At 38.6% G+C, this 13,204-nt stretch overlaps 1 protein-coding gene across 2 annotated transcripts in view; it reads right to left on the bottom strand.

The window, feature by feature from the left end:
- spata17 (spermatogenesis associated 17) overlaps positions 1-13,204 on the bottom strand; it is a 75,355-nt gene that overhangs the window by 18,147 nt on the left and 44,004 nt on the right. For both annotated transcript variants that reach the window (XM_062025799.1, XM_062025809.1), the window contains 2 exons: positions 9,187-9,317; positions 1,201-1,298 (listed from right to left, as the gene is read on the bottom strand). In XM_062025799.1, the coding sequence (XP_061881783.1) occupies positions 1,202-1,298; positions 9,187-9,317 (228 nt within the window). In that variant the 3' untranslated portion in view covers position 1,201. The remainder of the gene's footprint in view (positions 1-1,200; positions 1,299-9,186; positions 9,318-13,204) is intronic.

Raw genomic sequence — 13,204 nt, 5'->3', positions numbered from 1 at the left:
AGGATCTTCAGCTCTCACTGGATCGGTTCGCAGCCGAGTGTGAAGCGACTGGGATGAGTATCAGCACCTCTAAGTCCGAGTCCATGGTTCTTGCCCGGAAAAGGGTGGAGTGCCATCTCCGGGTTGGGGAGGAGACCCTTCCCCAAGTGGAGGAGTTCAAGTACCTAGGAGTCTTGTTCACGAGTGAGGGAAAAGTGGATCGTGAGATCGACAGGCGGATCGGTGCGGCGTCTTCAGTAATGCGGACGCTGTATCGGTCCGTTGTGGTGAAGAAGGAGCTGAGCCGGAAGGCAAAGCTCTCAATTTACCGGTCGATCTACGTTCCCATCCTCACCTATGGTCATGAGCTTTGGGTCATGACCGAAAGGACAAGATCACGGGTACAGGCGGCCGAAATGAGTTTCCTCCGCCGGGTGGCGGGGCTCTCCCTTAGAGATAGGGTGAGAAGCTCTGCTATCAAAGTATCACAGGGAGCTCAAAGTAAACCACTGCTCCTCCACATCGAGAGGAGCCAGATGAGGTGGTTCGGGCATCTGGTCAGGATACCACCCGAACGCCTCCCTCGGGAGGTGTTTAGGGCACGTCCAACCGGTAGGAGGCCACGGGGAAGACCCAGGACACGTTGGGAAGACTATGTCTCCCGGCTGGCCTGGGAACGCCTCGGGATCCCCCGGGAGGAGCTGGACGAAGTGGCTGGGGAGAGGAAAGTCTGGGCTTCCCTGCTTAGGCTGCTGCCCCCGCGACCCGACCTCGGATAAGCGGAAGAAGATGGATGGATGGATGGATGGTTCTCTACTTAATCCTATCAGCAAAAATATGGCAATATCGCGAAATGATCAAGTATGACACTTAGAATGGACCTGCTATCCCCGTTTAAATAAGAACATTTCATTTCAGTAGGCCTTTAAACAAATTGTTGCTAATGGTCCCGAGATGCACTTTGGACACCCCTGCTGTAGCCACTCACATTTACACCAGTAGACAATTTAGGGTTTCGGATTAACCTAAAATGCATTATTTTAGACTGTGGGAGGAAACCTTAGTACCAAATGTAAACTTACACTAGGAGAACACACAAATTCAAAAACTTTCCTAATGTAAGGCAGATAAGCTACATGTAACCACATGCACCAACATGCTAATTACTACATCTCAAACTGAGTTACATTAATAAACACAACTATCTAATTATCAATGTACCTCAAGTGTGTGACAAATATGTGAAGCTCTTGACATTGTCTGGCTGAGAAAACAGGTTATTGCTGTGGTCCAACTGATGCTGCATACTTTCGGTTTGTCTGGTCAGTCAATGGAAACATGGAACAAACAAACAAAACAGGCAAAAGATTAATATTTGGAGAATTCAGTCAATGATGGTTGTGGTAAGTTAGTTTTTTAGTATAATAAAGCTATGTTTTCCACAAAGCAACTGTGAAGGTCATAGCTATGAAATTTGGTTTCATCACAACAAATCTCTGGTTTAAAAGATATTCAATATATATTCCATAATAGTCTCTCTGTTTGTGTGTGCAGCTTCTTGTTTGATTGAAACTGTACTAAATACAAAAGAACAGTACAGAGGCGAGAAAAGTGGCTGGCGTTTTGCTCCGTTGCCAGAGAAATTACAGCGTGAGGAAGATCAAACTGAGGGTTAATACGAGCGCTTCACACACAACTGAGTAGATTAGCCCGTGAGCAGTAATGAGGTTATAATCAAGTGTTTAACAAAGTCACAAATACACTGCAGCTACACTTGTTACATACACAAAAGCACGCCATTTCTAATTTCGTGGAAAAGCCTCTGAAATAAGAAATGTGTGCTAAAGCAGTATCAAAATCACCAGGCCTTTACCCTTTAGGTTTATAATAATTATGTGTTCATTTGTTACTTAAAGGGGCAGGTTGCAACCTTTACGCAGATGCATGGAGTGCGCTACCTTTCAATCCGGATTTTAGCACAAGGCAACAAACTTTGCTCATATGTAACACACACATTAGCTTTATATGTGGTCAGCTAATGATAGAATTTTAGCAAAGTTTACCTATTAACATTATCCATCATTAAATGTACATCCCGAGTACAGTAACAACATGACTGCAAATGGTTAGTTGCTTCTCTTGGACTGCTTTTTTCTGAGTGTACTTGCTCCCTGTGTGTACGTGAGAGAGACACACGCCGGATTGACAGACAAATTCCTTGGACCGACAAGCCATTTTTATTCAATACAATCAGTAATTATGAAAAATATAGAGAGCGAAAAAATAGTATCTTCAGTTAAACCACAAATAGTCGCATAAGCTAGCCAGCGGTGTTCTCATTATATTTTCGGGTTTAAAAAATTGGTTTAAAAAACAGAGAGTTCATGTGTTAACTAACTGATCTGCACATGGCCACACAATTGATCATACCAGCACAATCCAATCAGATAGAATACGAAAACATGATCACAAATGTATAAAAATGAAAAATATGTTTGTGGTTGTGTTTTGCATTGAGGAACTGACATTTGTAGCACTCCTTATAGCTGGGTTGCACATGACGACACATCCGTTTTTCTTCTTCGCGGATTAATTGACATGATGATCAAACAACTTGAGCGTAGCATTAAAATAAGTGAGAGTGAGTGTAGAGTTTGAGCAGAAAATGCTATATTTCTGTTCTGCTCTTGGGTGTTCGAGTCATTCGAACAGAGAGTTAAAAAATATGGGGGTTAATTTGTATCTTCATGACAAAAGTTGCTTTTTTGACACTGAATTTATGTAACTTAATTTTTTGTGTTTGATTTTTGTGCACTGAATTTTTTTTACATCAAATTAGGTTGACAATTTCATTGAAAAAACAGTGTTTTAAAATTCAGTGTATAAAAATTCAGAGTAAAAAGAAAATCAGTGTATGAAAAAAAATTCAGTGCTGAAAAATTCAGTGTCTAAAAATTTGTTGCTTCAAAAAGCAAGACTCCTTTCCGGTAAAATAAGAATAAAGCAATCGATCCTGTCTTAGAACCAGCCAATGAGGTGTCAAGTTTACGTCACGTGATACGGGTCTTGCAAAACAGCATAAAAAAGCAGTTAACTGTGCTGCCTGGGCATAATACAACATTATAAACACTTCAAGGCGGCCCGCTGGATATTTTCAAACTATAGAAATTATTCCAATAGTTAAAATGTGCGCTTATGAGTGACATACGAGTTACTATGTGTCATGATACGCAGTTAAACTGACTGTGATACACAATGTGACCAGCAGATGGTACTGGATAATGATGTTCAGGTAAACGTAACGAAGAAGACAGACATGCATTCACGGAGGGAAGAATACACTTTTGAGCATTAATAGATCAACCAAACACTACAGTAACCATAGGAAACTCTGCTTCATGCAGACGAGGGATGGGGCAGAGTCTGAGACCAATGAGGTGGTCTGGGAAGTAGAGGAGCAACGTTAATATATTCTCAATATTCAGTGTTTTATTGTTGGTATATTGTAAATCCCACTTTCTATATTTTATGTACATTCTGACCGTCATATAATTCAGTAAAAAAACTATAGTTCATTCCGTTTTTGAGATGGTCTTTTTAGTTTTTTTTACTGAATTATTTGACAGTCAGAATGTACATACAAATATAGAATGTGGGATTTACAATATTAAGTATGAACTAGGGCTGGGCGATATATCGAATATACTCGATATATCCCGGGTTTGTCTCTGTGCGATATAGAAAATGACTATATCGTGATATTCGAGTATACGTTCTCACGCAGTTGCTTTTAGCTGCGGGCATTACACTACAGGCGGTTCTCACTCTTTCTTGTCTCTGCTTCTCACAGTGACATAAAATAAGCGCACCTTGTTACATACGTCACATACTGTCGCGCGTGCAACGTCATACGCTCTCGCGGAGCAGAGAGGTAGAGACATGGCTAACGTTAGCTGTGGTGCTAGCGGAGCGGTGCGAGTGGTAATACGAGAGAAAGAAGGTGCAAATCTGGTAACAAATGGAGGAAGAATTAATTCCCAAGAAAAACAGCACGGGGTCCATCGTCTTGCGGTGGTTTGGCTTCAAGCGGGAAGATGTCGAACAGACTACCGTAATATGTCAAGTATGCGGCAAAAGTGTTGCTACAAAAAGTAGCACCACTGCTAATTTGTAGCATCAGTTGAAAAGTCACCCGCTAGAGACTGAGGAGTGCTTGAAACTCTGCATGTCAACATCTCCGTTCGGTGCCACACCCACAAAATGCAGAAGCAACCATTTCCAGATCAACACCGTATGAAAAAAATAGTCAACAACAGAAGGAGATAACGTCCGCAGTAACCTACCACATAGCGAAGGACATACACTATTTGATTTCCTATTATGCAGCTAATTTTTATTTGAAATATCTTGTGTGACATCATGCACAAAAGTGTACTTTATTTGTTTTAAACTATTGTAGTGGCGTTCTGTACAAAAAGTGCACTTTTTTAAAGTGTTGTTTTGATATGTCATCTTAGTGACATCATGCACAAAAGTGCACTAATAGCTTGTTTTAAAATGTCTCTGACAATCTTGCATTTTCTGTTTTGGAAATTACATGAATGTTTGTGCCACTGCTTAATAACTGTTTAATAAATACACTTTTGGTAAATTGACTTAGTTGTGATTTCCCTCTCTCCATGAAAGTTTAAAATGAGCATATATTAATGCAGTATGAACAAGAATATTTTAATGTAGACACAGAATCATCATACTGCTGTGATTATATGCATCAAGTGTTAATTCAAGGCTAAGACAAAATATCGAGATATATATCGTGTATCGTGACATGGCCTAAAAATATCGAGATATTAATAAAAGGCCATATCGCCCAGCCCTACTATTAACAATAAAACACTGAATATTGAGAATATATTAACGTTGCTCTTCAACTGCAGACCACTTCCTTGATCGACGATGCAACAAACATGGCAAAACATAAATGCAAAGAGTAAAAAACAGCCACTTATCCGATAAAGTTCTGCAGAACTTTGCTGTAGAACTCTGCCTCCCTCTGACACTCGCCGCTCCGTAAACAAGCCCCGCCCACTCTGTTTGTGCCTCGTCTGCATAAGGCTGAGCTTAATATGTCACTCAAAAGTGATGATTCTAACCATTGGAATCATTTCTGTAGTCTGAAAATATCCAGCGGGCCGCATTGTATTGTTAATTATGTTGTATTATGCCAAGGAAGCCCAGTCAACTGCTTTTTTATGTTGTTTTGCAAGACCCGTGTTTAGAGATGTCCGATATTATTGGCCGACAAATGCTTTAAAATGTAATATCGGAAATTATCGGCATCGTTTTTTTTTATTATCAGTATCGTTTTTTTTGTTGTCTTTTTTTTGTTTTTTTTTATTAAATCAACATAAAAAACACAAGATACACTTACAATTAGTGCACCAACCCAAAAAACCTCCCTCCCCCATTTACACTCATTCACACAAAAGGGTTGTTTCTTTCTGTTATTAATATTCTGGTTCCTACATTATATCTCAATATATATCAATACAGTCTGCAAGGGATACAGTCCGTAAGCACACATGATTGTGCGTGCGGCTGGTTCACTAATAGTACTAACCTTTAACAGTTAATTTTACTAATTTTCATTAATAACTAGTTTTTATGTAACTGTTTTTATATTGTTTTACTTTCTTTTTTATTCAAAAAAATGTTTTTAATTTATTTATCTTATTGTATTAATTTTTAAAAAAAGAACCTTATCTTCCCCATACCTGGTTGTCCAAATTAGGCATAATAATGTGTTAATTCCACGACTGTATTTATCGGTATCGGTTGATATCGGTATCGGTAATTAAGAGTTGGACAATATCGGAATATCGGATATCGGCAAAAAGCCATTATCGGACATCCTTACCCGTGTTACATGACTTCAAACTTGACACCTCATTGGCTGGTTCTGAGACAGGATCCATTGCTTCAGTCTTGAATTACTGGAAGTGAGTCTTGCAATTTGAAGAAGCAAATTTTTCAGCACTGAATTGTTTTACACTAAATTTTTGTAATTGCATTTTTCAGCACTGAATTTTTTCACACTGAATTTTGAAACATAAAATTGTTTTAAATTAAATTGTCAGCATAATGTGATGTAAAAAAAAATGTAGTTCACAAAATTCAAATGCAAAACATTAAGTTACATAAATTCAGTGTAAAAAAAAAAAGCTTTTGTAATAAAGACACAAATTAACCTCCACAGGAGAGAGCTTTCATAGAGTCCTGAAAGAAGTGGCTCAAAAAAGGTAATAAAGTCAGGGAAAAAACAAAAGCGCATCGAAGGAAATGGCTTTTAAAAATATCACTTTTATCATCTTGTGGAATACAATCGGACCATGCTGGTGGCTGCAGCGATCACTTTGTAAAATGTTTGTTTGAACATTTGATTTCTGTGATGCAATCAAATTAATTCTCTACCATATTAGTGGTGTTTGATATTAGAATTAAACATAAGAAAAGGACAAGAGATGCATTAGTTTGTGTTCTTTAGTGGTTTCTGTGCCTGAATATAACTACGAAAGCCTGGTTGTGCAAGTAAACTAACGTCATGTTAAGTCTGAGTAACAAATATTGTGATTGTTGGTCCAATTGTTGGTCCAGTATTTCCTTTGTCGATTTTCATAACAGAAACTAAAAGCTGTTGATGTGCAAGAAAGCCAAGTGCTTTATTTGACACAGATGACCACATTATAGCGTCTTTGGTGCTATTTGTTAGCATCAAGAAAATATCCTTAATAATATTATTAAACAAAATATCTCGTAGGCTCAACAACATATACTGAATCTTGATATCGCTCGCAAACATTGCTGAACAACAGGGACATCAATAGCTAAATATTGAGACAAAATATGAACTTGACACCATAAAAACAACTATAGACATGAAGTGTAGATGAGACTAATATTTGTAGCAAGAAATCAACTTCAAACAATCTTAACCTTTTTTTCATTAGCGTCACGATCACAGCAGCACGGCACTCGTTATGTCAATCAAATACGTTACTTAGCGATGCACGAATAAGTCCAACTTTGTCTTTCACGTATTAATGCTTAATTTATTGACCCCTCAGATGTAAAGACATTATGTGCCTCTAATCTTTTTTTTTTCTAAATACCATGAGTGTCAAACGAAGTGAGGTCGTAGCAAGCGGTAACTTCTTGGTCATGATAAGTTGTTTAAATCTTTTTTTTTTAATATATATTAATTAAGAGTGTAAAAATCCACTTAAATCATATTTTAATACATTTTTCATGATTGCGTATATATTTGTCTCTTCACCATTTAAAATATGACCAAATCTGCACTAGTTCAGATAAATAAACAGTAGCCTAATGGGACTCTAGACCAGGGGTGGGCAATTAATTTTTACCGGGGGCCGCATGAGCAACCCGAGCACTGCTGGAGAGCCACATCGACAATATTTCAATTAAATTTTGCTCAATATTATTTTTTAATATATACCGTAAGATTAATAATAATAATAATAATAATAATAATAATAATAATAATACTTTCATTTAACCTAACATAACTTTATACCAAAAGCACTGCTTTGGAAATCATTTGTACCCCTTTCAGAGATCACATTTAGTTTCCCTTAAACATCCTCATGTTGCACAATGAAATGTAAGCATAGGATGAAGTGTGCATTCCTGTAACTTTCTCTAGTAACAGCACTCCATGATTAATATAAATAAATTAACATTATTAATAAATTACAGTAACATAAGCACACGTATGACTGAGGAGTCATACTGTAACTTTGTGTGGTGTTTGAGTTGTGCGACTTTTTGTGTGGCCATAAACGCACCAGTGGTTTAGTGGTATGCGTGTTGGTGACAGATGACAAGTTGGTTTTGGCCTGGTTTGTACGGCAGAAAATGACTAGTTCTTCGAGATAGGAGTGTTTTACTCATGTTTTTGGTGTGGTTATGGTCCAATATAAACAGTTTTGCTCAATAAAGTGATCGATATAATTCCTGGCCTCGAAGCATCTTGATAGACGTTACAATAATTGAACGGTGTTCAATTGAACAGTGTTGACGAACACCATTAGGGCCGCTTGTTGTCACTGTCACTCAAAGTTGCATTGCAAAATTACACAGAATACATGTGTTTATTTTGTTTAAAATTCAGATGGGATTTGATTTGGTGCGCGGCATATATTTGCTGTGCGCAGAGGACGCTTGAGCAGTGCGCAATTGCGCAGGTGCGCACCTTAGAGGGAACGTTGCTTGGCAGTCCATGTCTTGTTGGAAACACACCACCATTCGTCATCAACTTTTCAGCATCTCGGGTGTAAACCATGCATCACTTGTCGCTGTGCACCTTCACTCACAGGTTACACACGGACATACGCCCATAAATAACACTTTTCAAAATAAAAGCAGCACAGTTGTATTTCGCGCACGACAGATGTTTTTTCAACTTTATTTTGTAATTTGTGATTGCAGCTGTTCACATTCACTCACAATCACGCACACGCATACGTCCACACAATAATACAAATAACGCTTTTCAAAACAAAAGCAGCACCGTTGTATTGCACACTCGACATAGATACTTTTTAAAATTTATTTTGTAATTTATGATTGGCCTCACGCAGGCTGGACAGGGACGCACAAAGGGCCGGATGTGGCCCGCGGGCCGCAGAATGCCCAGGTCTGCTCTAGACCATCTCCTGAAATCCGGAATTGCCCGGAAGTGGCTCTAGGTCACGTGATTGCAACCCAACAATACTTTGGAAGACAAGCTAGGATGCACATAATTCAGATATTCTCAAAGGTTTATAATCATTAGACAAATGATGAATGACTAATGGCCAATTAGTACCCTAAATTTCCTGGGGAATTGAACACACTAAAGTAGAGCACATTGAGCTGTGTGAGAAATTTCAAGCCAGTCTAACCTAAGGGGTCCAACTTTGGAATTTTAGGATGCTCAAGCAGCACAGTTGGTTTGCATGTTGTGATAAACGTGTTTGTTTGCAGGGGTTTAGTTGCAAAAAGATTAGCTTTTATTAACAAATACATATGTGCAGAATTCCGTTTCAATCGGTTATGCAAATTTTTCACGCAACTCAAAATACCTAAAACCTCATATTACAAGTATTATTTGCAATACATATAGACAAATTAACTTGTGTGACTCACAGTGTGCCACTGTGAAGTCGTATCTCATTCTGTGGATCCTCCAGGTACCCGTATGAGGTCTGCAGATGCGAAGACAACTCAGGAAAACACACGCCTTGCTCCCACATATCCCCAGGGTCTCTGATCTGGACCTGAAATAACCACAGAGACGCACACGTATCAGATAATGATCACTGTTTCTTTCTGCTTCAGCCTCACTCCCGCCCCTGTCTTTGTCTGATCCCTCTCCCACAAGTGGTGATGGTTTACAGCTAAAAGCAGAGGCCAATCCTTTTCAGCTCTCCTCCTGTGACACTGAGACCGTGAGAGAAGCTAGGAGGGAAAGAGTGAAGAGGGAAAAAGAAAAAGCCGGACAGAGTAAATCCGAGCAAGTCTGATGAAAATAAGCGATATAAAAAGAGTGGTGACAATGTATAATAAAGACAAATATTGTATGTACAGTTTAAAGGTCAGGACATGTTAAGGAGACAATGTCTCCCGGCTGGGCTGGGAACACCTCTAGATCTACCGGGAGTGGCTGGACGAAGTGGCTGGGGAGAGGGAAGTCTGGGCTTCTCTGCTTAGGCTGCTGCCTCTGCGACCCAACCTCAGATGAGTGGAAGAAGATGGATGGATGGATAGACAGTTTGAATGAATAATTTCATCAAGACTGATTTCACACAACTAGTTACAGCCAAATAAATGCATAAAACATCATATTAAAAAAAAAATAAAAAAAAAATAAATATTAAAGTCAACATAATGTAAATATACAGGGGTACCGGGTGTGAGTGGTTATGTATCTACAGTAAACTGCCTAAAGAGGACAGGATTGATTGGAGGGAGATGATAATTGTAGAAAGGCTTTTATTTCTGCTATTTGAAAACTCAATATAGACAGCTATTTAATTATTGCACTTGAAAAATTATTTGGAGTGCTCGAATAGTGGAAAGGAATATGTAGATAGGTAGGTTCTAGGCGTGTAGCGATTGATCAATGCATCGATAGATCGATTTGCATTCCTAAATTTCAAGTATATCAATCTGTGCTCGGCAAGTTTGCCTTCCGGAATATAGGTATCTATCCAAGATTTTGTTAAAAGAGAATCCATCGATTTTATCTATGCAAGAAAAAAGAAAACATTGGATTTAAGAACGGCAGCCTTTATATGAACATAAACAGTTTTAATAATGACGTTAAACGTTAAGTCTATTTCCCCTGTCTTTGATGTCATCACAACAAAATTGGCGAAAAACTACAGTGGCTGAGAAAGGTCCAACAACAGCAAATGCCACAAGACAATATCATTAAATACAACACAACAACTTTCAGCTACAGCACAATTGTAAAAGCCACAAAAAAAACAAACAACAACACAATAATTTCAACATAAGGTGTGACACACAACACGCAACTGGCAGCCAAGGAAAAGTTATTTAATGAGAAATAAATACAAGAGATGGATCAAGGATGTTATCGAAATTAGGAAACGAGGAGTCAACAGCATCAACAGGGATGAGGAGACATACATGCTTCCACACACCTTGGACACTGTCTGTCATCGGCGACGCCGGGTCGAAGAACAGAAACTGTATGGCCGGATCGGGAAACTTGATTTAACAGATAAATCTACTGTTAAAATTTTGGTTAATGTACTTTTAGTAAAAATAGCTTGAATGTTGAAAATGACAACAGCAAAGGTTTTCTGTGTTGGTTGCACTTCTTTATTCAAATAAGATTTGAATGCATTTGGCGATTAATTGTTGTTTACTTGGTTGTATGTATCCATAGTCCAACATAATTAATTTAAAAGAAATAACAAGAATATAGGAAACTTCACCTTTAATGTCCAGTATCCAGTATTTGTTTCACAGTCACACTGGTTGATTTGTCTTTTTTTTTGCTAGAAGGTTACTTAATCGATTTCAACTCACTGAATTGTTTCGGATCAAATCATTCTAAAAAATAAAGAGAGATCATTTAAATTGTATCGGCATCCAGAAATGTCAAATCAAATTGTTGTTAAAACGAATTGTTACACCCCAAATAGCTTCCTTTAAAGCCCAAGGTTATTCATTAACAAGCATATTACACAACAAAGCAGCAACTAGGGATGCAACGATTATACATTGTGAATGTACTGTTACCGGATTCACGATTATTATGCATTGGTTAATTTTACAACCAAAAATGTGATAAAATTACATATACATTCCTTAGATATTTGGATGTGTTATTTATTACTGTTGAAAATAACAGTAATCAAATAATAACATAATAACAGAAAAAAATGATAAATATAAACAATAAATATTATTAATGATACATACATAAAATAATGTATTACTAATATAAGAATACATTTCACTTCATTGATCCCGGGGAAAATCTTACTCATATAAGTAATAAACTCAAGTGATATTGTCATCAACTGTCATCCATGTCCATTTAATAATTTGTAATAATGTATTTTATGTGCCAATAATAACTGGAATGCACATAATTAGATCCCATGGTATAGTGCTGCTATTTTTCAAACTCCTAATGTTATGTTGGGGTTTTACACATACTATATTAACTTACAATGCCTGTGTTTTATTCAACATAGACAGGAAGAAAAAATCTCTAATGATTAATGGTCCCTAAAAGAAGCCCTTGACAGGAGTACCTGTTGCTGTTTGTTTACAATGAACTGACTCAATGCTATGCTATTGGATGTAAGTGACATGTTTATATTCAACTTCCCCTATCAACTCTATTTATTCAAGTACCTTGCCACTAACATAATTTACCTTGGTTAAGATGTTTTACCTTTACTTTGGCATGCAAATATAGGCGGATGTAATAGACTTTTTAGCTGCAACCCTATTTTGGCAGGTTTTGCAAATGGGTGACCCATTGTCTTCAGTGACTCCCTGGTCATTTTTTAAAGTATCTGAAATGTTACCACACTGCTGACTTTAGCTTTTTTAGGGTGGGAAAAGTGTGCTGCTTTGTCCTGCTGCCATTTTTAAGCTAATGTAGCATACTAGCGTAGGCTGACCATACGTCCTCTTTTCCCCGGACATGTCCTCTTTTGCGGGTGTGTCCGGGGCGTCCGGGCGGGGTTTCTAAAATGCCTCAAATGTCCGGCATTTTGAGTTAGGGTAGCGTGTATTTTCAATGTACGTCTTGGGCAGAGATAGGCAACCCCTAACAACTAAATTAAGGGCGTGTCGTGATGGCACTGCATATGTTATCCTCTATTACTTGCACAAACAGCATGCCAGCCCGGTCTCATGTTGCATGAAGCTTTAACTTGCACACGTGGGAGACAGCAAGGCATACTTGTTCCACAGCCACACAGCTTACACTGACGGTGCCCGTATAAAACAACTTTAACACTGTTACGTTAAATGATAAATAAATAAATGATAAATGGGTTATACTTGTATAGCGCTTTTCTACCTTCAAGGTACTCAAAGCGCTTTGACAGTATTTCCACATTTACCCATTCACACACACATTCACACACTGATGGCGGGAGCTGCCATGCAAGGCGCTAACCAACAGCCATCAGAGGCAAAGGGTGAAGTGTCTTGCCCAAGGACACAACGGACGTGACTAGGATGGTAGAAGGTGGGGATTGAACCCCAGTAACCGGCCACTCTACCAACTTCGCCACGCCGTCCCTACAAATATGCGCCACACTGTGAACCCACACCAAAAAAGAATGACAAATACATTTCTGGAGAACCTCCGCACCGTAACACAACATAAACACAACACAACAAATACCCAGAATCCCATGCAGCCCTAACTCTCTAACCTCAACCGACGCACGGAGGGAGGGGCAGGGGGTGATGTGTGGGGGGGTTTGGTGCTAGCGGGGCGTGTAGACTGGGAGAGTTAGGGCTGCATGGGATTCTGGGTATTTGTTGTGTTGTGTTTATGTTGTGTTACGGTGCGGAAGTTCTCCAGAAATGTATTTGTCATTCTTTTTTGGTGTGGGTTCACAGTGTGGCGCATATTTGTAACGTAACAGTGTTAAAGTTGTTT

This window comes from Entelurus aequoreus, linkage group LG02 (genome assembly GCF_033978785.1).
Source record: "Entelurus aequoreus isolate RoL-2023_Sb linkage group LG02, RoL_Eaeq_v1.1, whole genome shotgun sequence".
Taxonomy (NCBI): domain Eukaryota; kingdom Metazoa; phylum Chordata; class Actinopteri; order Syngnathiformes; family Syngnathidae; genus Entelurus; species Entelurus aequoreus.
Note: the sequence above shows the minus strand (reverse complement) of the source record. Positions and strands in the feature narration are given on the sequence as shown.